Raw genomic sequence first — 25,564 nt, 5'->3', positions numbered from 1 at the left:
CAGCAGACTTTAGAGCAATAAGAAAATCAATACGTTTATGTTGGGTAAGAAGACAGCCAAAGGTCAGTCAAAGGTTAGTCCCAGCATGAGAAAACTTCACAGAAGCATTGGAGACATTTTCCAACTAATAACCAACTAATTCAAACAGGCAGGTTAGGGGATTTACCTCATGCATGCAAATTTGTTTGTACCCTTCTCCTCGTCATACCTTGGGGCAGAGTGAAAGATGAGTAAACAGGCCTAATCTAGGTGTTTGTGCATTTCTGTTCAAATGTGTCTGTGATTGCTGCAAATATGACAGTCACTGTCAATCAGTCAATCAATCACTGTCCACAGCCTCCAACAGCTGGGAAAATCACAATAATACACAGCTTTATAACAGGAAGGTTCCAAATCAAATATCTGTCACACAACACTGTTAGAGAAGATAAAACAGACACATAAAACCGGTTGTGTTTTCCGGTATAAACTCAGATGCAGATGTAAAGCTTAAAAGTTGACTTACTTGAGGATGCTGGGTGGAATATGGACGTACTCCATCGGGATGATTTCTCCAAGCTCCCGCAGGCTATTCACGTACTTGATCTTACTACTGAACTTAGAGCTGCAGGAAACAGAAATCACAGTATCAGTGTTTTCATCCAGTATGTTTTGGAGTGTGTTAATCTTCTTAATCTTAAACCTTGATCAACTGACAGTCAGACCTTATGAATGGTCTGGTGATTCCCAGCAACGTCCGTATGAACCAAGAAGGATGAACAATGATGAACATCTTCAGGTTTTTCTTTAGTCTGTAGCACATTTAAAAAAAAAATAAAAATGAACAACTCATTTATTTATCTAAAGATTTTATAGCATTATGTCATTCAATGCTGTAACATATTTCAAACAATCTTCTCTAATTGCATAATATGATGTCAGAAAGCTGTAGGTTAAATATGCGTTAACATTACCTCCTGTCAATCATTTGGTAGCATCTTTTCATCCAGGTAAAACCAGGCATTCTCCTGCGAGGAGTGGCGCCATTCAAGTAAACAATCATATAATCCTCTGCCACCATTAACTCCAAGGTACTTATTACATACCTGCATACACGGAACAGACACAACAGAAAACAATGTGTTGACTCTCAGGTGTTAAGATGCGGTTTCTATTAATAGTAAACGATAACATGGCATCTAATACCAAACTTACAGGAAAAGGTTTTCCATGACATAATTGTAATTGTCACAGTCGCTGTCTGGTAGGAAACAAGCTGCAAAGACGATGATGGCATTCTGCTCAGCGTAGTAACCTAGAAACACAAACCACAGAAACTCACTGTTTCCAGCCTGCATGTGCATGAACCTCTGCTGTCATCCTGTCTGAAGCTTTTCACTTTGTTTGATCTTGTTTTATTGGTTTGTTACTTTGTTTTAACAAGAGCAGAGGTTTTAAGAAAATGTGTTTTCAGTTTTCAATAAAAGCCTGAAGTTTCAGCAGGCCACAGGACACATAGAAACATTTGATTTTGAGGTGATCTGTCCTGTTCTTCCATGATTTACACATATGTATATGCCATTAAATCATAGCACATAGAGATGTGTAAACTGCTCGTCCTCTTTTTCTGCATTAGCTTACTTCACTGTACTTCACTGTGGTATATTAACATTATTTATTATTTAAACTACCGGTACTGTGAACATCTGAAATCTGCAAGCAGAGACTAAATTTAAAAATGTTGACTCTGGCAGGTTTCCAGGTACCTCCGTGAGAAATGACTCTTTTGTATGGCTCGATGCACTTCATGTCAATACGATGCTCCTGCTCGCCGATCACCACGGTCCGCCACAGCCTGCCATCCCTGCCCTCCTCATCTGCTCTGTGGTCTCTGTGCTCAGTAGACGCTGCTCCTGCACCCAGATTGGACTCTTCTGAGTCAACTGTTTGGGACAACAAAATTTACGGATGGTGAGACGTGCGAACAACAGATTGCTAATTCCTTCTGTGTGTACTCCTCCTAAACGTTAATGCAGCTGTTTGTCCCACCAGGTCTGTTGAACTCCAGCGAGTCGCCCTCGTCAGGTGTGTCCAACTCATCTATGTTGACATCTAGCTCATCCCCGGTGTCCAAGGCCTCATCCTCTGTGTCCAGGGCATCTTCTGAAAGCAGAGACCCCTCACTGCGGTCCAGGGACACATTCATTGGTGGAGCTGCCAACTTTCTCCTTTGATTGGACCCAGCTGATACATCTGCTGAAGAAGGTTGGTCTATTCAGAGAGTTTAGTTAGAAAACAGGAGAAAGTTTTGATATGTATGTATGGAGTTTGTCAGATCTAAGTAATTGTCCTAATGCATACTTCGTTGTTGATATCAATCTTAAACAAAGCAAACACAGGAAAAAACAATCCAAAGACTTAGCTGTGTTCACCTTCTCTGTTATCCATCTCCTCGGCTGCTTCCTCACTGGAGGCCATCTTCATCATCGTCCCTGCTGCACCAGCTCCTTGTTGGGAGTGCCTGCTCAGAGGCATAGACATACAATAATGAGCCACAACATAAATTAGCATAGCTACTACCACTGCCACCAGGGGCACAACTACACACAGTACCGGGACAAACAAGACAAAGATAACCATCTACAAAGTAAGACAATCTAAATGTTCCCATGACATTAAATCGGAACAAGTTTAAAGTCTGTTCACTGGACTTAAAAGTGACAAAGTAGATGGAGAGGAGCGGACTCACTGCTTCTTTCCTGAGCTGCACGTGTGGGCCGAGGAAACAATACTGAGCAGTGTTGCTACCTCCCCCCCAACTAAAGCCCCTCTAACAGACTCTGATTAGCATACGGCCAGCTAACAATAGAGAGAAGCAGTACAGAGAGTCCAGTATCCATGATAATACACACAAAGAACACACATGTACATAAGATTTTTTTTCCTTTTAAATCTTGGGGCGCTTGCTGTTCCCTTATCCTGCCTCCTCCCAGCACAAATGACTGAGCCACTAATCCAGTCACATGACCACTTAATTATGGAAAGGGTCTGTTGTAGTTTACATGCAAACACACACACACAAACAAGCAGGGCAGGGTCGTGTATCCCAAAGGAGGGGGTGGGTCATCAGAATTACAAAGTGGGCCAAAATGCATTGTAATTGCTAACAGGAACAATTAAACAGGCAAGTGCAGACAAGATACACAAACTAAATGCTGATTTAAGATGCTTTTAGGTTGGCTATAAGAAATAATAAATGAATAAATAAATATTGACTTGTGTATGTTGGTTATGGGCATCTATCTCTCAAAAATGCAAAGAATGATTTAATCAGTTTTTAATTCTACTCTATGCTGCTCCCTTGTGGTTGAACACAGTACAACTGATCAAACTCTGGACATAATCTATACAAGGTGTATGAAAGAAAGCTCACCTTGACAGGAGAAAGTGAACATATCCCTCCGGCACATACCGTGCATGGTCTTCTGTCTCTTGTTGGACACCCGATTGGTAGAATGACTGTCCGTCATACTGATAATGCTCTGGCTCATACTGGCTATCAGATGGACAATGTGGGTAGTGGAGCTCAGAGGTGCTGACGGAGTCATACTGACTCTTGACACCTGCGTCGTCCATGCTGTACTGAGCATTGTCCCCAGACTGAAAATAGTTTCTAGTCTGCTCAGATCTGTACTGTGCAGCTGTGGCATCTGTGGTAAACTCAGCGTAGACATCTGCAGTGCTCTGCATACTGCTGGATTTGTTATCTGCACAGGCTGTGTACATGCACTGGTTTTCAGTTCTTTGGTCAATGTGGTGGTAGTTGTAGCCGTACTGGGTTTGACCCTGAGTTGTGTTCTCACTTCCTGTCCACTGATACGTAGCGATTTCATTGGGTGGCTGAGATGACAGTTGTAATGTTACATCCTGGTGTCTTCTTTGATGGGAATTAATGCAGAAAAAAAGAAAAAATTAAACATACAGTGATATGTGGTGCATGTGTGGGCTCAGAGTTCTCAAAAAACTAAAAATGGAATCTGGTCTGTAGGCAAATGTTGTATGTAGACATATTTTTAAAACCTCCAGACCAGAGTGTGGCTGCAAAGGAACCAATGTTGAAAAGATATTTAAATCCACACAGAGGATGTAGATGTTAAAACCATATTTTATCCTGTATTTAAAACACAGACACTAAAGCTACATGGACAACATTTACTCTCTGTTGCACACGCTCCCATTGCACACATACATTCACACTAACACCTTGTAAGTGAGCTAGGGGACCAGTTTCCATTTGCTGTGTTGGGGCTCAGCTGTAATGAGGCAGGTAATGCATATTTAATGAGGCGTAAACAGATTTATAAACACACACACACACACACACACACACACACACATCGCTGCAGATCAAAACTTGCTGTTGAACACATGCACTTACTTTTTGTACTCACACATATACAGACACACAACCTCTTCCTGTCATACTACTGATATTCATTCATTTTTCTAAGCTTTTCTCTCAGTGCATAGCTACACACACACACCCCAGAATCAAATTCTCTGGCGAGCCTTACAGTTCCGTCTGTTCAGTGATGCTAATATTCCTCTGACAGACTCCGTAATGAAAACTGTAGAGACTCAGAAAACCGTGAGTGGTGTGCGTGTGTGTGTTGACAGATGCCATATTAATATTTGATTTGTGATATGTTTCATACCTTATAACAGCTGAATAACTATCTTGAGAAGCCTCTGGGTCTCCTGCCTGTTGTTCAATAGCCCATCCATCTCGATTGTCTCTTCTTAAAGGCTGTTCATCATAGTATTCCGCTCTGTTCTGTTGGTGTTCCTCCATCTTTGGCTCATGTGTTCCTAAATGTCTTTGTTGAAATGAAGAAACTCCCGTCAGGTCCTCAGTAAAACTCAGAAGGTCGTACGATGCTAACTGTTGTTTTTCTTCTCTCTCGCTTTGCCCCATATCAGTTTCCTCCTGCTCCTCCTCATTGTTCTCCTCTTCCATTAAATCTCCTGAGAATGGTAATCCAAGTCCTTTGTCGGTAGAAGTACACACTTCACTTATAGGAGTGCCAATCAGAGAGCTGGAGCAGGAGGCTGAACTGTTGGTGAGTGCAGGGGACTGTGGTGCAGATGTGGTTTGAGACGTGTCCTGTCTCACTAATTGGTCACCCCAGACTTGAAAGTCACCCAAAGAGGCTGGACATGGTGGATGTGCAGATGGTGATTGCCCACCCTCATCTGAATCCTCCATTGAGATCTGTGAATGGACATAAACCTCCTCTCTGGTTTTCAGGAAGTGGTCTGATGGATATCGCAATGATGGAGACACACTTCGAGCCACCATTGTGGATTCGTTGTCATTTTCTACCTGAGTTTGACTGGAACTTGGTGGTCTTGAGTCTGGCTGATGAAAAGTTTCAGAGTTACTTTTTGAGCGGCTGGGAGGGACCGTTTCTGGCACCATGTGATCCTCAATACTGTCAGCTCCTCTGACCTGGTGATGTGCAGTTTGAGCCTGAGATTGCAGCACCTTGGCTGCATAGGACAGCATGCTAAATGTCTCCATGGGCTTTCTTGTGACTTTAGATTGCCTCTCATCTTGTTTATAATTACACTCTTTCTTTGTTTCTTTCACTGTGCCAGACACAATGATGTACTCCATTTCTAGGCCTGAGAATGAATCTCCATCAGAACTGGACTCGAGTTTATCTTGACTACCTGTGTGAAGGCCATCAGGGCTGTGCAGTTTGTCCCTCTCCCCTCCGGGGCTGGAGCTCAGAGACATAGCTTCAGTTATTTTGTCCTCAACATTTACACTGTTGTTTTTGTTAGCCTCCTCTTGCTGTTCATTAGTAGACTTGCCTGCCCTCCTGTTTGGCAGATCCTGTGACGATGTTGCTGGATCTGGTTGGTGTAATGATTGGTCAGCCTGGATTTGAGTGAAATTGTTTTCCACCAAAACAAATGGGGAATGTTCAGCATGTTGTTCTATCCAATCAGCCTCTGCTGAGCCCTGTCTGTCTTCGTTGCCATACTTACTCTCAACGGAACCTCCCAGACTCCTGTTCATGTGACCGTGTTCACTAGTTCCCCCAAACAGGAACACCTGGTTGGCTGGTGGATCTTGATCTGGATTTATATTTCTGCATTCTGCATCCTCAGCTGTCTGGTATTGAGTGTACCTCTCATCTGTATGCATAGGTTTGGCGACAGCTATAAAGGGGCTAGACTGTGCCTCTAGCTGTATCAGGTCCACTATAGGGCTGGAGTAGGTGTCAGGAGAGGATGTCTGGCTCCACGTCCCAGCTCCTACGTTGTCGTACTCGGATGTGGAGGTGACCATGCCATGAACAGACAGGTCCCACATGTCAGAGCCTTGATAGGTCTCAGCATCTGGTTGTTCCTGAACACTCTGCATGTGTTCATCCCCTGTTTCTTCACCTTGCGTTAAACCTTCGACAGCCTCTATGACTATTTTCACATTGGTTTCATTACCTCTCCACCCAACTTCCTCCTGTTCCTCTTTGACCTTTACGTTTTCTTCCTTTTTGCTTGCCTGTGCCTCGAAAGCATCACTGCCATCTAATGATCCCATGTGACTCAGGTCCTTTGCATTTTCAGGTCCTTCTGGGCTTGTTACAGTGGAAGAGCTGTCTTCCTGTATGGTGGTGTTCCACATCTCCATTCCAACAGCTGAGTATCCCAGTGGACTTTCCACAGATGTGCCGCTCCTAATATTGGAGGTCATCCCGCAGAAGGAACCTGAGGTGTCAGACAAGTTGTCAGGGGTTGTGAGAGGTGAGAGGCTGTCATCTCTGATTGTCATATTCCACATATCTAGTGATTCAGGGTAGGATGTGGTGGTTCCACTGTCAGATTTCAGAAACCCTTTCTGAGCTGAGTACGTCCAAAAGTCCAGGAGGTCTTTCTGTTGGCCTCCTTTTTTGCCTTGAAGACCTTCATCTTCTTCTTTAGATGTGTCTGGAGTTAACGTGTTGAGGATTGTTTTCTTTTTTGACAAAGAAGATGTTCTATCTTTCCCTCCAGTGACAGCAGCTTGGTATTTTCTTGCTACGTCATCCTCTGGTGGTGTTAACTGAAGATCAGCCAAAGTAACAGTGTTAAACTGATCCTGACGTAGAGAACCTGGGTTCCAGTTGTCATGTGATTCAGTCTGCTCAGTGATCAGACTGAGTTGGGGTTCAAGAGTCTTTCTGGTCTGGTGGCCATTCTCTTCTCTCTTTTCTCTTTCTGTCATGTCACTGACTGAGTCCTTGCCTCTCATGTCTTCCACGATGTTAAGTGGACTCTCAGAGTCTCTGAGCCTGTTGAAGGTGTTGTTATCACTTGAAGAAAGCGCTCCATGTGTGTCAAAGCCAAGTTCATCCCAGGTCTCTGACAAGGATGACGACACACTGTCTTTGTGCTGCAGGCCATTGATCCTCTCAACTACATCCTCTGGGAAGAATCTGACCCCACAGCTGCTGGGCGGGCGGCTGCCCACCAGGCTATTGACTGGGGTTGGAGGAACCACAGTGTCAATCAATTCATTACCATGGAGTTGCCCATGGTGGTCAGCTGAAGAACCTCCACTTCCAAGCCCTCCTAATGAATTGGTAGCAGAGAAATCCAACAAGCTTAGCTCATCAAGTTCTGATAAGCTGGAGCTCCCTGCTCGTCTTTCAGCTTCATCTCCTCTTTCTCCAGAATTTGTTGCCTCCTCTCCGGCTGGCATGGACTGGTCACTGCTGTGTAATGGGTCAAAACTAAACAGGTCAAAGTTGTCACTTCTGTTTCTGCTTGAGCGGTGCTTCCTTCTTTCTGGTGGGACAGGAGGGGAGAGAGATAACAACCCCAAGGGGGAGGGGTTTCTCAGGAAAAGACCTCCCGGCCCTGCTGCCGAACCTCCACTGGCTATAATCTCACCAACTGGACTGTCATCACTAAGGAACACTGAACTCTCCTTGGAGGACCGGCTGCTACGGATGGTGGTCATACCACTGTCAGGACTCACTAGCTCTCCACCAGCACTGACTCCACCACCTCCTGGGTCTTCTTCAGTGTCTGCCATCACCCTGTTAAGATAAATAAATAATGTTATAGACAGAAGTTAGTCTAAAACACAAATATCTAAACTAATGGCTGATCCATTTTATACCTTGCTATTGCCACCACATCTCCATTGCCTCCATCAGCTCTCTCTATGTCAGAACCATCCATGTCATTGATACCGGATGAACCCTGGGAGAACTCCACACTGCCGGCTACTCCCTCCGTGGAAGATGTCCTGCTGCTAGGATGGCAGGCTAATACAGAACTCCGCCTGTCCATAAAGTCCTTGAGGATGCCCCGGATCTCTTCCTCCAGCAGAGGAGGAGTGCCAGAGGATGTGGCAGTGTTTATCGGAATGTGGTAGACCTGAAGATTCTCAGGAGCTTCCAGTTCACCAGACAGAGACCAGCTGGAAGACTCTTCAAGCTCAGAGCAGATCTGCAACAAGAGCGACCTTCTTTTAATATCTTCTTATGCTTTTCTTCTAGACACCATCACTAGCAGTCTGAGCATCTAACCTGTTCATCTCCTAACAAAACTGCTCTCAGGTTGCAGCTGCCAGTCTTATTATATTATCAGAGGAAATATCCTGTTGTTGTGGACAAGTAATTAAACAGAGGTATGTTTATCAAAGATGTATTGGCTGGATTTCAGCTGATTTACCTGATTTAGGAGATCTGTGTTGTTGGAGTAGACAGCCACCTGCTGGCGAGGATGGTGAACTGTATCACTGATGGACAAGAGAACCACCAAACCATTGCATCCATGGCGATGACTGAGTGATTTCAGCCCATCTACATAATCATGCCAGTCCTGAAAATTTGAGAAAAAGATAAAAATCTTAAAAAAATAAATACTTCCTAATGTTTTGGTTAAAGCTATATTAGAAACTTTGTTAGTCCATGCCTTTTATTGCACATATGATTTGATTTAATATAGTAAAACTGAAGTGGTTCCAAGTAAGTCTTCATCCGTAGCAATGAGAGACGAAGCTGTCAAAGCGCACAGAGGGGTAGAAAGACACTTTGTGATTTATTGTTTGGAAATTAACTGTTTGCTCTTAAAACAGCCACCATGCACAGATTATGGTAATTCAGTGACACACACAATGATTGATGGATGGAAAGTTGCATTAATTAATTGTTTTGTTTGTCAAGGGAACTTGTTTTTTCTTTCTCTCTGAAATGATTAACAACAATGTTATGGCAGCCATAATTTGCCACGCAGGGTTACGCATAAAGTGCGCAAAGTGATACTTTTGAAAACATATTTGCTTGATTAATCTAGATTTGTTGTATAACTGTTTGTTTTGTGAAGTTCTGCAAATTGTTCTTGTGCTTATTTAAGTAGAACTTTTAAGCAAAAGAGATATTTATAGAGCAACTATTAGAGGAAGTTTGAAATTTATGTCATTACTTTTGTTGCCTGACTGCACATACAGTAGCCCCATAATATTTGAACATGCGCTTGTATTTATTCTTTGCAGCGTTCTGCCTGTGTGTGGCTCCTCTCAGTGTTTGAGCGTGTGTGTGTTTGTATGGGTCCACTGAAAGTGATTGATGAGCGCTTCGGGCGCTGTATCTGCCCAGACTGTGTCAATATTAACCTGTTAGGATGAGGGGGCTACAATACTCCTCCTCTGTACCTCCCTCCATCCCCTACATCCTTTTCTCTCTCTCCACAATATGGCTGCTGTCAGACTCGGGGCCCATCAATCCTTACACACACACACACAACTGTCACTTCACTGACACTGCCATTCCTCAACACTGATATCCTGATGAGTGCAATGAAGCCTCCCAAGATTCGTTAAAACACACATATTCATTCACATGAGTACAAACACGCAAGTAAAGGCACAAGCAGATACACACATACGTCCACCTGCCGTCATCTACTGTCTGAACAAACATCTACCAGTATGTACACATGAAACAACAACATCTTCATCATTGACAGTACAATAAACACAGGAATGTTCAAATGATAGTGGTACTATAATGCTACTACCCAACTGTGTGCATATGCACACAGAACTACACACACACACCCAGGCAGGAAAATAGAGGCAGAAAACGAACAGAGTGCAAATCTCTGTGATAACACGCAGGGCGACAGTCTGTCTGCCATTTGGCTCTTAACTGAGTAAATTACTACTCATATTGCCTGCCCCTCCTCGTTCTCCCTCTGCCACCCCCAGATACACAGATTGCCTTTTCTTATAAATTATCAACATGTTAGCTATAAACACTACTCGCTAACTGTCTCCATGAACTTGAGGATCAGGACACAGAAATCTGTTTCTCATGTGTTGAGATCACACTTCTTTACTTCAAATCCTCCTCGTTACTTACTTTTTTTTTAAATAGCTTCTCTGCAACTGCAGCCATTTCAAAAAATATAGTTTTTAACTTGTAAATATTAAAGAACATAGCATGCTGATGAGCTATAGCAAATCAAATTGAGAATTTCTCACACTTAAATGAACTTAAAATAATCATGAATCATGAATGTTAGAATGTTTCAATGGGGTCAGTGACAAATACATAAACACTATAGCAAATAAAAAAACCTGGCTCCAAAGGTGAGCTATGTTAAAAGATTCAGCCTTACATGCAGAAGTAATCATGCGGGGGGAAAAAAAAAAGTTTTGGATAAGTTCACTGTTTGTGACGACTGGACAGAGGGTTATTTCTTGTACTCATTTTTTTTTAACAATATCAGGACTTGAAATTACACATAACTATGTGTGTGACTGCTTTAAGTCACAGCGCGAGATGCCTTCTTCACGACTGCCTGCCCACCTCAGCTCCACTCGCGCTCCACTCTTTGCCTGTATTAGGAATTTGGACGGACTGTCATGTCACGGAAGCTTCGTCCATATCATATACTGTATATATTTCAGATATCTATCTATCAATCTATGCTGTTAACCCTGTAGGCTTTCTGTCTTTGGCTGGGTTTCTGCTGTGGCAGCATGTGGCAACAAGAGCAACTTGTCAATCATCATTATCTTAGTGTGTACTCTAAAAGAGGCAATGATGAACAAAATGAACAAGAAAAAAATTATAAAAGCACATAGAAACTAGAAATTAACACTAATACTGAGACAATAATCTCTTAGACTTTTATTCAATTAGACTCTTTTTGACAACCACTTGGGTCGCCCCCTGCTGGTCTAATAAAGAATGCATTTTTAAGGCACGTCCGCATTGGCTTCACTTCCCTGACCCTGGGGTCAACCATTTTGTTTTTCTGTAGTTCATGACTTACAATAACAGTATGCATTGTATTTTTGTTGTTCATTTTGCAACAACTCTTTATGTTTCTCCCACCTGTGTTTTTTGTTGCATTTTATCTCCTCATATCTTGCGCTCACACAGTTTTATCCATTCTCTAACCTACCTCCTCTCCACATACGCACAAGCACACAGATGCACACACACACTCCCTCCCTCCCTCATTGGTTGTCTTTGCTCCACAGGTAGCAAGTCTTTAGCGGCTGCTTGCAGTTCTCCCAACCTGCCGTCATTATGCACAATAGCCTTAGGTACAAAACTCAGGCCTCATAACTCACGCCCCGCGCGCGTAAATTCCCGTGCAAACACAGTCAAAGCAAAAACACATTTCCTGCTGTCGCCAACATCTCCGGCAAAGAATTAATCAAGCGTTCATCCATTTAGGCTCTTTGCATACCCTTTCCGTCGGAACACAGAATGCTTTGAGAGTTGCGAGTTCTTCTCAGGCGATCGTTTCGCCACCCTGATGAATCCATCAAGCGAGGTTTGATTTATACATCTGTCTGTGATCACAGCGGTACAGCTACAGTAAATGGGGTGGCAAGGAGCGAGCTGACACCACCCTGCTCAAACACACACATATGCACGCACACATGTGCAACGTATACATACACACGCACTGATGAACTCACACACACACACACACACAGGCATGTGCTTGAGAGTATTACTCCTTATGAAGTTTTTAGAGAGACAGAGGGGAAAAAGGGGAGGGTGGGCATGAAAGTTTGCAGAAATGTCTTTCTGTCTGTCTCATATGGACCTTCTCCGCATGCTTCATTCACTCAGCTCTAAGTGTGGGGATTTGGGGACCAAGATGCAAGCACTGAGTCTATAAATGTTTTGTTTTGTTTATTTGTTTGCCCTCAAAGCCAAAGGAAGCCACAGGGGGAGAATGAAAATAGGGGGAAGAGAAAGAATCAGAAAAGATGATGAGAAAGAAACATCAAGATCCAATATAATGACTGCTTTCTGTAGCAGTTTTCCAAAGTTTAAATAAATTCTGCATTTTTGTACTTTAAACAAATCGCATAATGTTTGATGCAGCCAAACAAATTTACAGATAAAACTGACACGTATATATAAGCCACTCAAAACATCAATCCAGGCCACTGTATATATGTTTAATTAAAATTTGTACCACAAACACTCACTAAATCACTGTGGAGCAAGCAAGAAGGAAACTCAGAGAGTACCAGAAAAATGAAGCTGTGCAGGGGCGGGGCACCCCGGCTTCCTGGTCTTCAATCTTAGTCCCTGGGAGGCCCACCCTGCACCTGCTGTCTCCTAGTGCCTCTCATCAGAAAGGCATTTACTGAGTGCCGTGGCTGCGGGCCCCTTCATTAGCAAGCATAATTATTTGTGCAAGTGGCGTAGGGCAAAACTGGCCCTGCATAAACAAACAGAAGGGCCGGAGGACTGTGAACAAACAACGCATTAGAGACAATCAACGTCGCCAAAATGAAACCTAAAGCAGAGCTCAGATGGAGAGCTGGACACCAACACACTGAGAAAGAATAAAACAAATCTACCTCGTCAACACACATTAAATCAATAGAAGCACAATAACAACACCCAAAATAGTTAGTATAAGCAGGTGTTGGGCTATGTGACCAGTTCTGTTTGTGATTTTTATGGGCACAGGGAAAGAGAGGAGCACACCCAGATGAGCTTCTGTTGGCTTCATCAGGGGTAGTTTGCAGTCAAGTGGGAACCGGTTAGCACAAGAGACAGCGCTGACAAGTCTGAGACCACAATTGGATGCTAGTTAACAGTAGATCTACCCTCTGAGAATGAAGGTGTTGTTCATGAATAGGCGTAAATGAGTTGATATACATTAGTCCAGCATCTATGGTTCAAGCATCCGCAAAAAGAAGATGTCTTTTGATGCCTGAAGCTGGAAAACTTTGCCGAATAGAAGGATTAACTTGCTTAACCTGGTGCCAATGCGACCAGTCTCCAAATAAGTAGCAGGAAATAGATGGATGGAGATACAGAGAGGAAGACTAACACACTCACGCAGACACTAACAGTGGTCACAGTCACACAGAGCAAAAGATGATTGATTTTGTTTACCACTCTTAACAAAACAAACATCATTAAAAACGTTATTGTGTCTTGCTGGATTAGTGTGTTTATGGGAGAGGTGAAACTAAAATGCAAACAAGCTCATTCTCTGCTGTCTCAAAACTAGAAAGAAAGAAAAAGCTTCAAAAAGAGCTCTGTAATTGTTAGATGTCCATATTAACACATGCAAAAACACATCATTCAAATATTCATGTGTGTGTGTGGCTGTGGGCTCCTGTCCTTCCCACAGTTCATCAACTCCACAGCATGACAAGTCTTCATCCAACTGAAGCTTCATCTGCCAGCCCTAATTTCTGAGCTGTGAAAAACCACACACACACACACACACACACGTTTTGTGTTAAAACCCTTTCATACTTTTCAGTCACCTTCTACAAACGTCTATCAATCACTATAGCTGCACAACAGCTCACCTGTATATGAGGTGACCTGCACAACATCAGAACACACAAGTTTCAATGGAAACTCATTAGGACTCACACTACTGTCCTGTTTGTGAGGATATGGTAGAAAAGCCTCCAAGTGCTCAGACACAGTCTGGAGTTATTTCATTTCACTGACTCAAACTCATTACCTTTAGCTGCTGATTATTAGAATAAAATACTTGTCAGTAGGAGCGTGTGCACTTCGAGAGGACAAAATGAAGCCAAAAGAACAAACATGCTTCCACAGGAGCAACGCAACAACCAGAAAAGACAATGAACAGAAAAAATATGACAAGAACGCATCACATAGCTGCACAGACAGGCTTTATATGATTGTATTGATAGTACAGCATGATGCGAAACTTTCTCACGGTAGTTCTTAAGTAATATTTTGTGCCGTTGTAGCAAAAAATTTCCTGTAAAAGAAGAAAACTTAATTCATTTGTACTTCCATAATAGAGAAGCGCAGACTGACTAATGTATGTTTGTACAGTATACAAAAATACATTAGTCAGTCTATACGATGTGTCCATATCATTACACTGCACACCACAAGCTTTTTCTTCTGCTAACTAGACAATCACTGCCAAAAAGACAAAAACGTAACTCTGTCCTCTTTAACTGCCATCAAACACACACTCGCACACCGAGAACACACGTTGTCAAACACATAGCACATAAACCATTAAAGACTAATTGAATCTAATTTATTTAGTTTTCTGGAAAGAATCATTTAAGGCAGAACTTCCCTAAGCCCCCCTCAATAAATGACTCTCATACCGTTTTACTCTCTTTTCAAACACAATTAAAAAATAATATATAAATATATACACACTGCAAATGACATGCATATAAGGAGTTCATTTTGAAGCCCGATCTCAGGTCATTAGTAACCCACCATGACGCTGTGGAGTTGGGGTCTGCTGGCGACACGCAGGCCCCTGGCCATTTATTCTATATTAAGTCTTTAATGGGCCCTCTCTCTCTCTCTCTGTCTCTTGCTCTCTCTCTCCCTCTCTCTCTTCCTCCTGACACACAGCATGTAGGCACAGCGCTGGTAAAATATGCACAGAAAGTCCGGTGCGCACACACACACAGACAAAGCCATTCAAATGAATGGTTATTTATTCGCTAAACGAGGATCTGGGTGTTTAATGTTCCTTGGACGTTAGGTAGTTTTCTGGGGGAGGCAGAGCCATACCCCTACGGCTACAGACATCATTTATTTTACACATAGCCTAATACCGCACGCTAGGCAGCCGCTGAGAAAAATGGGCTTTGGAAGTGAGAGGGAGATATAAAAGAAATAATGAATGATTTTTTGTTTTATTTTTTATTTTTGGAGGGGTGGGTGGGGGCTGTTTTGGGTGGCGGTGAACACATTAGAGGTTGCAGCAGGAAGAAAAGGAAGGGATAGACTTAAAGACTTAAAGCACCCTGTGTGTGTGTGTGTGTGTGTGTGTGTGTGTGTGTGTGTGTGTGTGTGTGTGTGTGTGTGTGTGTGTGTGTGTGTGTGTGTGTGTGTAAAATTACGAATGTGAACCGAATGAAGTGACAGAGACAGAAAGAGAAGTCAACACTAACATTACACAAAGTGTGTGTGTCAGTGAATTTGTGGATATCAGTGGGTAGGAAGGTGATACATGACTCTGTATAAGCGTGTGTGTGTGTGTGTGTGTGTGTGTGTGTGCACGTCTCAGGCCAAAACATCTACATCTCATCCAAATGCAAAACATCACAACATCCAAGAGCTCATCTGCAACTCTGCAACACCTCCGAAAATTGACAAAGTGCAGGTATATATCCAAAACATTAAAGCCATTTAAAAGTAACTTCTTACTTTATTCTGTGCTGTTTGCAAAAGTTAGATTCTTTTCCATCCATCTAACAACAATAGACTATGTGAGGCAACACAACTTTCCCTGGAATGTATGTGGACAGCATTGCTTCCTAGTATAATCACATGATCTATTAAAAACAAACAGGCTAACAGTGCGATTAACTGAAGTAATGTGTGTATTAATTAGCCAATAATTCACTGTCAGCACATCACATATGCATCACAAGCAAACTGATTATGAACTGCAAGTATTAAGCTTTAGGAGTTCACACACTAACATTGTTGTATTTTGAAAATAGTTAATAAAAGACACACTTTTTTAAATGTAAGGAAACCTTTGCTATTATTGATGCCTGTGGCCGAGTGAGATACAACCCTCAGTGGAATTAATCTGAAAGGTACAAAGCAACTGACTTAGATGAATTATGCTGTTTTTTTATAAGGAAACTAGCAATTCATTTGCATTATTAAAAAAGCTCTATCATCCAGTTGTATGCACTGAGGCAGGATCGATCATAAACATCACATTCCCTGGAAATTCTGCAGAAAATCCATCTCTGGTCTTTCACATAAAAATCAGTCCACAGGCTCTAAATACAAACTTGTTGAAATGTTCTGTATGAAAGAGTATTTATTGAACTTACCTCCTTGTCTGTGGTCAGTAAAGTGAGAGCTACAGTCATCTCTCCATCAGAAAACTCCTTCAGCTCCACAGATAGCAGCTGCATTAAGTCTACATCCAGTCAGCACACAAACAGACTGACAGTTATATGAAACAGACACAAAGGGATACAAAACAATTTCACAACAGACACAAAAGACACAAATGTGAATGGCCTCTCCAGAGGGGAGTTTGAAGACCTACGATGCAGTTTATGAGAGTTACTGCTAAATATTTACATCTGTTATCACAAAGCTGCTAAGGTTTAGTTTAGCAGCCCATTTGACTATCACTTGATGTGTGAGCTATGTTGGAAGCATGCAGGGCATCTTATTTACCATGTGTTTGACTGAAGCACAGTGGCATTCAAACACCCACCTTGTAGCTTCATTTCATCATGCTGACCAACAGTGACGTGACTCCATTGCTCCAGGGATCTTATGAGCTCCTCCAGCTGTGCTGATTGACGGCCATGTTTGACCCACAATGTGTCTCTTTGCAGCCGCAAGGCCTCTGCAGACACACAAACATACACATAACACATGGACTCACTGACTCTGTTTCAAAGATCCAATTTTTTAAAAAGTCACAAGTGAATTTCTGCCCTTTAGAAAAGAGTCTGCAGTCCCGACCTGCTGGTGTAGGGCATGAAACGGGCACCGCAGCAGAGTCTGGCCTATTGCACCGACACATAGTCACATGACATAATTTCTGCTCATTTGCCTTGATCACATTTGTTTAAGCTTATTTCAGTTTTGGATCCTTAGAACTGTTCATACAGATCAATATAAGAGGTCATTAATTACTGTTATTGAGCTTGACTATCCCTTTTAATCTCCACAGGCTTATGTTTCCATTCAAACTGATTGAACCCAGTGTTATTCAATTCTTTGGGGCAGTTCAGCAAAGACTACATTCAGTATTATTCACAACAGAAATTGTAAATCATTCACTTGTAAATTTACATATGTCCACACCAGTTTCTCTTTTTTCCATCAGGCTGACAAAGATAGTTTATAAAAAAACACGGATCATTTTCATTTATCCTTGATGTGGAAGCTGACTATTTTATGACTTCCAATCCCTGAAAAGAAAAAAATATTTGCAGGCTAAAATTACAGAACAAGATATGAGCTGTTTCTTTCTGCTGATAAGTCCACAGCACAATGTGTGCGGAAGCTGTAAATCAAATTTTTAAATTTCAGTGTTGGAGCAGACATCAGGAAATCCCATAAATATCGAATGGCCTGTTTGGTATATAATAAAAAAAGCTCTCTATCCCCTCCTCTTGTAAAGCCCTCTTCACACAGAGCTTATGTAGTTCGGGAATAGAGTTGAGCTGCTGGCCTGTTTAGGAATCAATGAACCTGAAAATGCACTGTCCAAAGAACTCTCACAGAGAAATATGAGAAGTGGACTCCTCACAGTAGATCATTCTCTGCCTTTTTCTGTCTCTGCGCTCTTCATCCACCTTAATTCACTTCCCCACTGTCTGTCCATCCTCTGTCTCTCAGTAAATCACAGTGAAAGACAGAGTAGGAAAAAAGCAGCAGAGGCTTATTGAACATAGATCAGTCCAGTCTGCAGCTAAACCTTCACACGGCTGCTTAACACAATCTGTGTAGCCGGCTGTTTAAGTAAATTAACAGCAGTCTCTCACACACACAGCACCAAGTGATAAAATACTGTTATTCTACCCATGACCACACTGATACAGCGCACACACACATAAACACACAGTTTACCATTTTCTCTCTTATTGGCTTTACTTTTGTCCCTTTCAAACATTTTCTCACTTCTTGTTTTTTTTGTAACTTTTCTTTCCTCAGAGAAAGAAAACTACCTGACAAAAGAGACAAAACTTAACACACTAACTTGAATAGAAAAAGTCACATTATAGGACTCTGTATGTCTATCTGAGCTCTTCCTTACTCACATTCACCACCCCTCATCTCTCTCTTTCTCCATCTCTCCTGGTGGGTGTTAAGCGAGTCATGTCAGGGGATTTGCGTGTGTCCTCCTTCATCGCCCCATTACTCCCCCTGGGGGGGCGCCGCGCCTCCCTCACCTCCAAGAATCTCCCCCAGCGTCGCTCTGATGTGCTCTGCTGCCTCTTGAAGAATCTCTCTGGCGACTGTTGTCGCCGCGGACATTGCCCCATCATCCCCTGCGTCCTGCTGCCCATCATGATGGACCACTTGCAGGATGCTGGACTCCAAAGAGCGGTACTCAGAGCTAGGAGAGGGAGAAGAGAGGGGTGAAGTGAAGGGGGATGTGGATGGCTGCTGGGGAAGGAGCGATGATTGTGAGACATTTGCATAAATACAACTCTCCTTTGGGTCATAGGAGGGTGAACACACACAGACCTGAAATACACACCCAAACAATCTCATTTTCACAACAACAAATAAGTCTTCTCAGCCAGAACCCAGCGCGCCTGTTTGTGCTTTGCATGTGTGTATGTGCATAACCATCACCTGTACACATTAATCACTTTTGGTCCAGTGAAAGATAAAAACATCTTTAATGCAGTGTTTCCAGTGTAACTTTGATTGCTTCCCTGATGTCTCATCTATAAAGAAGTTAAACATTATATATATATATATATATATATATATATATATATGTACAGTGTTTACCTGTTTAGTAGTCCATCTCTCAGCAGTGTGAGTGAGAGATTTCCAGTGTGATGAAGCTTCACAAGATCTATGTCCTCCCTCCACACTAGTAAGCTTTCGCAAATTCTCACTCTCTGCAGATACTTCACCGTTTCCTTGGGCAGCACAGTGTCACTTGGCTGGCCGCACAGCACCGGCACACACACTCGACCCGATGGCTCCTTCTGGAGACACAATATGAAACCAAAAGGTGATCTTAACTGTACACTGTAAATCTTAGTATGTCACAAAATACACAGAAGAACCAACAATGTTTTGATTATAGTGAGAACGCTGTGATTAATGATAGAAATAGTGATCAAAGGCATTTTCATTGTGGACTATGTTTAGCATTTTGATTGATAGAAAAGTGTACTTATGGTACTGGTACTTATGAAGTGGTGGACTGCAGCAAGAGCAAAGTAAACTTGCAGAGAGGGCACCGTTGTACATTACACCTTCACACAAACATGTAACACTGATGTGTTATTACACACCATGGGCTGTTGATGAAGGACCACCCACCCCCCCCCCCCTGCTTAGTTTTTTTTTAAGCTTTTAGAACACTTTAAATTGAACCCGTTGAAAAGCAGAGAACACGCGCGCACACAAGCGGGCAGAATTCATGTTACCTGGTTGTGGTGTAGAGCTAAGCACAGTGTTGCAGCCACAGTGTCAACATCTGGATCTGGTCCTCCTAAAACAGCATGGATGGGACCCTCTAATATGTCTTCCTGAAAACACACATCCAAAGGGACAAAGTTATAGGCAAAACATCAATCTATGACACTTGATCTTTGTTTTCTAAACTCACACACAGGAAGCAGTTGGCAGTGCTGTACATTACCGTTTGATCTGTTAGCTGATATATACATAATGTATCTGAACCTCGAAGAGCCTTCATGACTGTGTTGGACGACTGCAGCATTTTTAAACCAACAGTATGCATTAATAATGAAATCATGGTGCTGCAAGGTTTAGCTTATCGCTGCTCAATATTCACTACACTGGTGGCAAAATCTGTTGTAGCTGTCATGATCCTGGGCCTTGTTGTTCATTTGATCCTTGTTTCTGGATATTTCCAGGTTTGTGATTCAACTTCTTGTTGCCTTGTTATGTTTGCAGTCTTTGGTTCTCATGGATTTTTTGCTGTTCCTCTTGTTGTCCTTTTCCAGGCTGTCTAGTGTGTTTAGTATTGTTTCCTGTTTTATTTTGATAGTCTAGTCTTGTGCATTTCCTTGACTTTTACTTCCCTCGTATTTCCCGCCTTTCGTGACTGCCCGTTCCGCCCTGATTGTGTTCACCTGTGTCTTGTTGTCTGTGCCTCTTTAAGTCCTGTGCTCCTCTTTGTTCTATTCAGGTCGTCTTGTCTCTAACTGTGTTTGTATCCTCGCCACCTTGACACCATGTTTCTCTGTTTCCTTGTTACCTTAGTTCAAGTCCTTGTTTTCTTTTTTTCTTCTTTATGCTAGAGTCAAGTTTCCTTTTGGAACACTGCCCCTCTCCCTGCGCCTGAGTCCTCTCATCCACAAACCCTAGCAGCAAGAGCAGCAACTTGTTTTACTTCTAACTCAGAGTAACATGGTTTACCAGAGAAGTGATGAGTTTCATTAATTTCAGTAAACAATGAGAACAAACACTCCTCATTTAGGTTAAGTGGACATTAATGACAGCTCCATTACTGAGATTAAACATTTGTCTCTGGGTGAAAAAGGCAGAAAATGATGTGTCTCCCTTCATTTGTTGACTGGGATTCTTATGGCAGACAACTCCTGATATGCTTTGGTGTTTCATAACAAATATTTACACAGAGTCATGTGTGGCTATGCAGTGTAAAAAATCAACCAAAGTTAGCAAGTACTTCCTCAATAAACTAAATAAATCTCTTACAATTACGGAATTAAGACAACTAAATACTTGTAATTAGTGGTAATTTCAGAACAAAGTCATCCATTTAATTCCTGCACTGGGTGTTCTTCTGTCTGTGTCAATCTTTAATGTTTTATCTAAAACAGATACGCTGACACACCAGCAGCACAAGCCTGGCCTGCAGCCTGCACCATTAATCACCAGGCAAAATGTGGATACAATGAATATCCCGTCTATCTGGAGCTCATCTTAATGGGCTTGTATGATGCTACAATGGGAGAAAATGAAGTAGAGAAGAAAAAGCAACCACACAGAACAGCTTTCTACTGCTAAATTTCTACCAAACCGGCAACTTTATGATGTCTCTGTGTCCTTTAAGCTTCTCCCAAACATTTGACAAAAAATATTAGATTGACTGAATATTTAAAAATGATTTCAAGTCTCTCCAAGTCAATTTAATTCAAGTCAATGGTCTGGAAATAGTCTGTAGTAATGTAAATGTGCAGTTAAAAGGTTTAAACACTGACAGCATGATGTTATGAGCAAAACACGTTGCATAATGATGTTTTTTTACTTTAATGTAATTGACTAATCCTGCTCTATTACAAATCACCCTGGAAGCCAAACTAACACTTAGGAAATTTGTTGACATATCAAAAATATAATGGACTCTGGTAATTTAGGGGAGCTAAATGCTTACAAGAATGAAGCACTGTTAACAGTGCATAAGTAATGAAGCTAGTGCCCTGTTTCTGTTGGTAAGGCTTGGCCATTGAGGTCAGATGGATAAATGAAATCAAGGGTGAAGAAATGAAGGACCTAAGCACACACACACAGAGAGAGAGAGAGAGAGGTTAGATTAAACAGAGAAAGGAATGGGTGGGGGTGGGGGTTGGAGTAAGGAGAGAAATGAGTTTAAAGAGGCTTTTAAAGATGGGAGGGTGAAATATAGGGGGTAAGCCAGAGAGGTGTGGAAAAGGAGAAGAGAAAGAAATGGGGACTAACCAGGTGAAAAAATGTGATAGGGAGAAGAAAGAGAAGACAAATTGGAGATAAGCAGAAGAGAAGATGCAAAAAGGGAGGAAAAGAAAGAGGGAAGGCAAGGTGAGAGAGAGAGAAAGGGAGAGAGGGAGAGGGGTCTGCAGCCAGTTCCTTTACTGGAGAGAGAGAGTAAATCAATACTAGATAGCCAGAGAAAAGGAAGCGATGCATTAGCAGGAGAAAAGGCCAGTGTCTGTTCTACTGCAACGGGCGAAACACTAGTGTGTGTGTGTGTGGGTGTTCACAGGCGTGTGTGTGTGCATCACGTGCGCGAGCATGTATTGACCATCTGATATCTTTCAATCTGAGTGCTCTCTCTCTCTCTCTCTCTCTGATCTCCCTGTCTTGCCATATTCAGCTCCTCTCTCCTTTCAGCTGGTGCAGGTCTGGGTTAGAAAAGCTCCTTTAGATGCCCTGCTGCCAGTTTCAGACATTCCTCCTAAATAAACATGATGAACACAAACCTTAAAGGTAGTAAAGGTAAATGGTTTACACCCATTAAGTCTCTTTCATTTAAACTAGTTGTCTAAATGAGTGGGTTTGCATGCAGCTTGCACACGTTCTCTGGTTTTGCTGAGACATACAATTTACAAGAAACTTAAAAGCATGCGCATCCCATCAGTCTCCAATAGTCAGCTACCAGATTTAATTTGATTTGTCATTATTTCTTCTGAAGAACAAGGTGTTCACATGGCCCAGTATTGTGGTGTCATCAATTTTTCTGAAATCACAAGCCCTGTGTATAAAAACCTGCTGATCACCTCCTGTCATGTGAGTCCTATACAACCTTCAAAATGAAGTCAATGCAGACTTTTTTTAACTGAGCATTTTTTAGGCTCGACAGTTTCTTCATTTTGAAATAAATATATTGACATCAATGAATAGTAAGAAATGCAGATACACAGAATTTAAACACTTCCTGTTTGTGAAGAGAATATTTAATTAAGGCCAATTCAAGTCTTAAAAGCCTGTGTGTGTGTGTGTGTGTGTGTGCAGATTGAGACGTAGACTCAGCACAGTCCATGCCAAACGATGTGCGAGTGATGGAGTCAGAGCTGTGTAGAGCTATACAGAGAAAAACTGAGTTAGAAGGAAGGATGGGTTCAGCGAGGACTAAAGAGCGAGGCCAATTAGAGGTATGGCTGTTCTGGACCATGGCCATCCACAGAGTGGGGGAGAGAGAGAGAGAGAGAGAGACAAGGAGAATGGCAGCGAAAAGAGCGAATCATCAAAGTTTATATAGGGGAGAGAGATAAAGTGTGTGTGTGTGTGTGTATCCATGAGATGGAAATAGCTGTTAATCATGACATGTGTTACACTTTATCTGAAACCTCCATGACACTCGTCAGCTGCCCCTCTTATCACTCAATTACCCTGCTGCGCTCTGATCTTCTTTGATCTTTTCTTCTTCTTCTCTGCTTACCTTGACATTTATGCCGAGTGCATCCCAGATTAAAACGCTCTTAATCTCTCTTTAAAAAGTCATTCCAGACAGGCTCTTTATGCAGGTTTGCATTGTATGGACACACACCTGTTTATATCAATACATTTGGAATATTACGGCATGGCTTATTGTTGTACAGTATTAACATATTAACATTTTTCTTTGACATGCATCACAAGGTTAGACTATTCCTGATAGTTACAGTACTGATTAAGGGTAAATGTTTATGTGCATGCATGCACATGTGTATAAAATAATTGAATCTGATCACAGTTATTTGTAATAAGTTGTCAGAATGTTGCATACTGATGGCTGTTGAGCAGCATGTGCTTCTGTAATGGTCATGACATTTAAAGAAGCACATGTAGAAAGAGCAGTTTTAGGGGGCCCATGACCTCAAGGCGTGTGCACGATCCATGAAAAGGGGGCTTCCTAGTGTGAACGTCTGTGCAACATTTGCACTGCTGATAGATTAAATGTGCACAGGCCAAAAACGTATACAGAAAACTAAAAGAAAACACATCTATGACAATATGCCCCAAAGACACACAACGCTGCCCCACAGTGTCATTCGATCTATATGAATTAGGGTGTTTGGTGTGTGCATAAAGCTTTTTAATGTGTGAACAGATATTCAGCCTGGTATCAAATGCAAATTATGAGTCAGTGTCTGCAGAGCAGTCAGATAGCAGGGAAGGACAGCCTCTGGCTAAACTTGTTGATGTCACGCCTCCCCTTCATTAGAAAGCCAGCTCCTCATTCAAATTCACACACTGATGTTCCTGTAAGCACAACGTGCTCATTGTATGGGACCAAACGCGCCTTTCTTTCCCCTGTGCTGTCATATTGGCGATCTACAGGTGCTTTGGGGGGAACCGAAGGGACGTGATAGGCTTTTTACCGTGCGTCTTTTCAGCAACAGGACCGCAGCCTGTAGCACAGCAGTAGCAGCTTTTCTCGTCATGATCTCATTCATTATAGCCACTACCTGGTGTTAGCGCCGCTGACGGCTCTTAACTCACCCCGAGTCTGATCTGGACCCTCCGCAAATACTCTTCCATGTCGGCCTGCGTCGATACGGTGCCGCTGCAGATCTCTCCATACACCAAGTTTCGGCAATACGGCTGATGATACACGCGTGTGTGTGTGCGCGTGTGTTTTTTTTTTCTTTTTCTCCGCTTCCGAGTCTCCTGCTGCGCTCGCACTGCAGCACTCTCCGCTGCCGTCGGTCCTCCCCTTCTCAACGGGGTGAACCCACAACACCGAGCAGTGGGTGTGACGGTAGGAAGAGGAGATCCGACGGACGCGCGCTCGGTGATTCAGCCGCGCTCCCTGCGGTAGGAAGCCCCCCCACACCAACCTCCACACCAACCTCCACCCCCACCTCCCCTATACACATAAACACGTACGCACATCCCTATCCCGTAGTCTCGGTGCCTATCAGCGGTGACAAACCTGAATGTAGTGAATGATAAATAGTGGCGCTCCAGCGTCACGCGCAGCACCCCTTCAGTGGCTTTGATTTTAACACCTAGAAATGCCGCAATGTGATCAGATCCACAGCCATCATCACAGAGCACTGCAATGCCTTTCTGGCACGTGAGTGCAGCGACAGGAAGCACTTTAATTAACCTGAAAGATGTCCCTGTGAGTAACAACTCACTCACACACAGGAAGTGTGCCAATTTCTGAATATTTAAAATAACAATGGTTCAGGATGCCAATTTCTTTATTCTCTCAAAAACAGTATACTTGAGTCATTTTATGTGTGTTTATACATAATTTATATGAGGCGATTGATATGTTTGTGGCTTAAGGCTTTTCTGCCTCTAGCCAGAGCTAGATAAGATAGCATATTTAATCTTCAGCATTATCTCCTCCAACAGTTACGTATCTATGCAGAAGTAGAAGTCCGCATGTTGGACCACCTCAGAGTAGTTCACAGCTGCAATGGCATCACACCATCCCACTGTCATGGTTCTCTGGAGAGCACTCTATCCTGAATCTTCTTGATTTTCTCCCAGAGTTGTTTCCAGACTTCCATCAGCCGGAATCTCTTTTTCATCTGAGAAAACCGTCGTCTTCACTGTGCTGCTGCACTCTTGGGAGCCAGAGATACTGAGACACTCAAATATTGGTGGAGAAATCTCTTAGGAACCCTCCTCAAATATGTCAGATTGGTCCATGACATGTT

At 42.5% G+C, this 25,564-nt stretch overlaps 1 protein-coding gene across 9 annotated transcripts in view; it reads right to left on the bottom strand.

Moving 5' to 3' along the window:
* Positions 1-24,609, bottom strand: part of LOC114440865 (protein prune homolog 2-like) — a 28,581-nt gene extending 3,972 nt beyond the window's left edge. For 3 of the 9 annotated variants that reach the window (XM_028413465.1, XM_028413464.1, XM_028413466.1), the window contains exons 1-17: positions 24,393-24,609; positions 19,649-19,750; positions 18,999-19,201; positions 18,428-18,594; positions 16,738-16,872; positions 16,343-16,431; positions 8,710-8,859; positions 8,153-8,484; positions 4,695-8,069; positions 3,413-3,916; positions 2,412-2,500; positions 2,029-2,250; positions 1,746-1,922; positions 1,195-1,294; positions 954-1,085; positions 705-791; positions 506-604 (exon numbers count right to left, since the gene is read on the bottom strand). In XM_028413465.1, the coding sequence (XP_028269266.1) occupies positions 506-604; positions 705-791; positions 954-1,085; positions 1,195-1,294; positions 1,746-1,922; positions 2,029-2,250; positions 2,412-2,500; positions 3,413-3,916; positions 4,695-8,069; positions 8,153-8,484; positions 8,710-8,859; positions 16,343-16,431; positions 16,738-16,872; positions 18,428-18,594; positions 18,999-19,201; positions 19,649-19,750; positions 24,393-24,431 (6,002 nt within the window). In that variant the 5' untranslated portion in view covers positions 24,432-24,609. Of the gene's footprint in view, positions 1-166; positions 209-505; positions 605-704; positions 792-953; positions 1,086-1,194; positions 1,295-1,745; positions 1,923-2,028; positions 2,251-2,411; positions 2,501-3,412; positions 3,917-4,694; positions 8,070-8,152; positions 8,485-8,709; positions 8,860-16,342; positions 16,458-16,737; positions 16,873-18,427; positions 18,595-18,998; positions 19,202-19,648; positions 19,751-24,392 lie in introns of those variants that run through there. The other 6 variants (XM_028413463.1, XM_028413458.1, XM_028413460.1 and 3 more) reach the window with 5 other exon arrangements.
* Between the last annotated feature and the right edge of the window lie 955 nt (positions 24,610-25,564).

The sequence above is a fragment of the Parambassis ranga genome, chromosome 9, assembly GCF_900634625.1.
Source record: "Parambassis ranga chromosome 9, fParRan2.1, whole genome shotgun sequence".
NCBI lineage: Eukaryota > Metazoa > Chordata > Actinopteri > Ambassidae > Parambassis > Parambassis ranga.
Note: the sequence above shows the minus strand (reverse complement) of the source record. Positions and strands in the feature narration are given on the sequence as shown.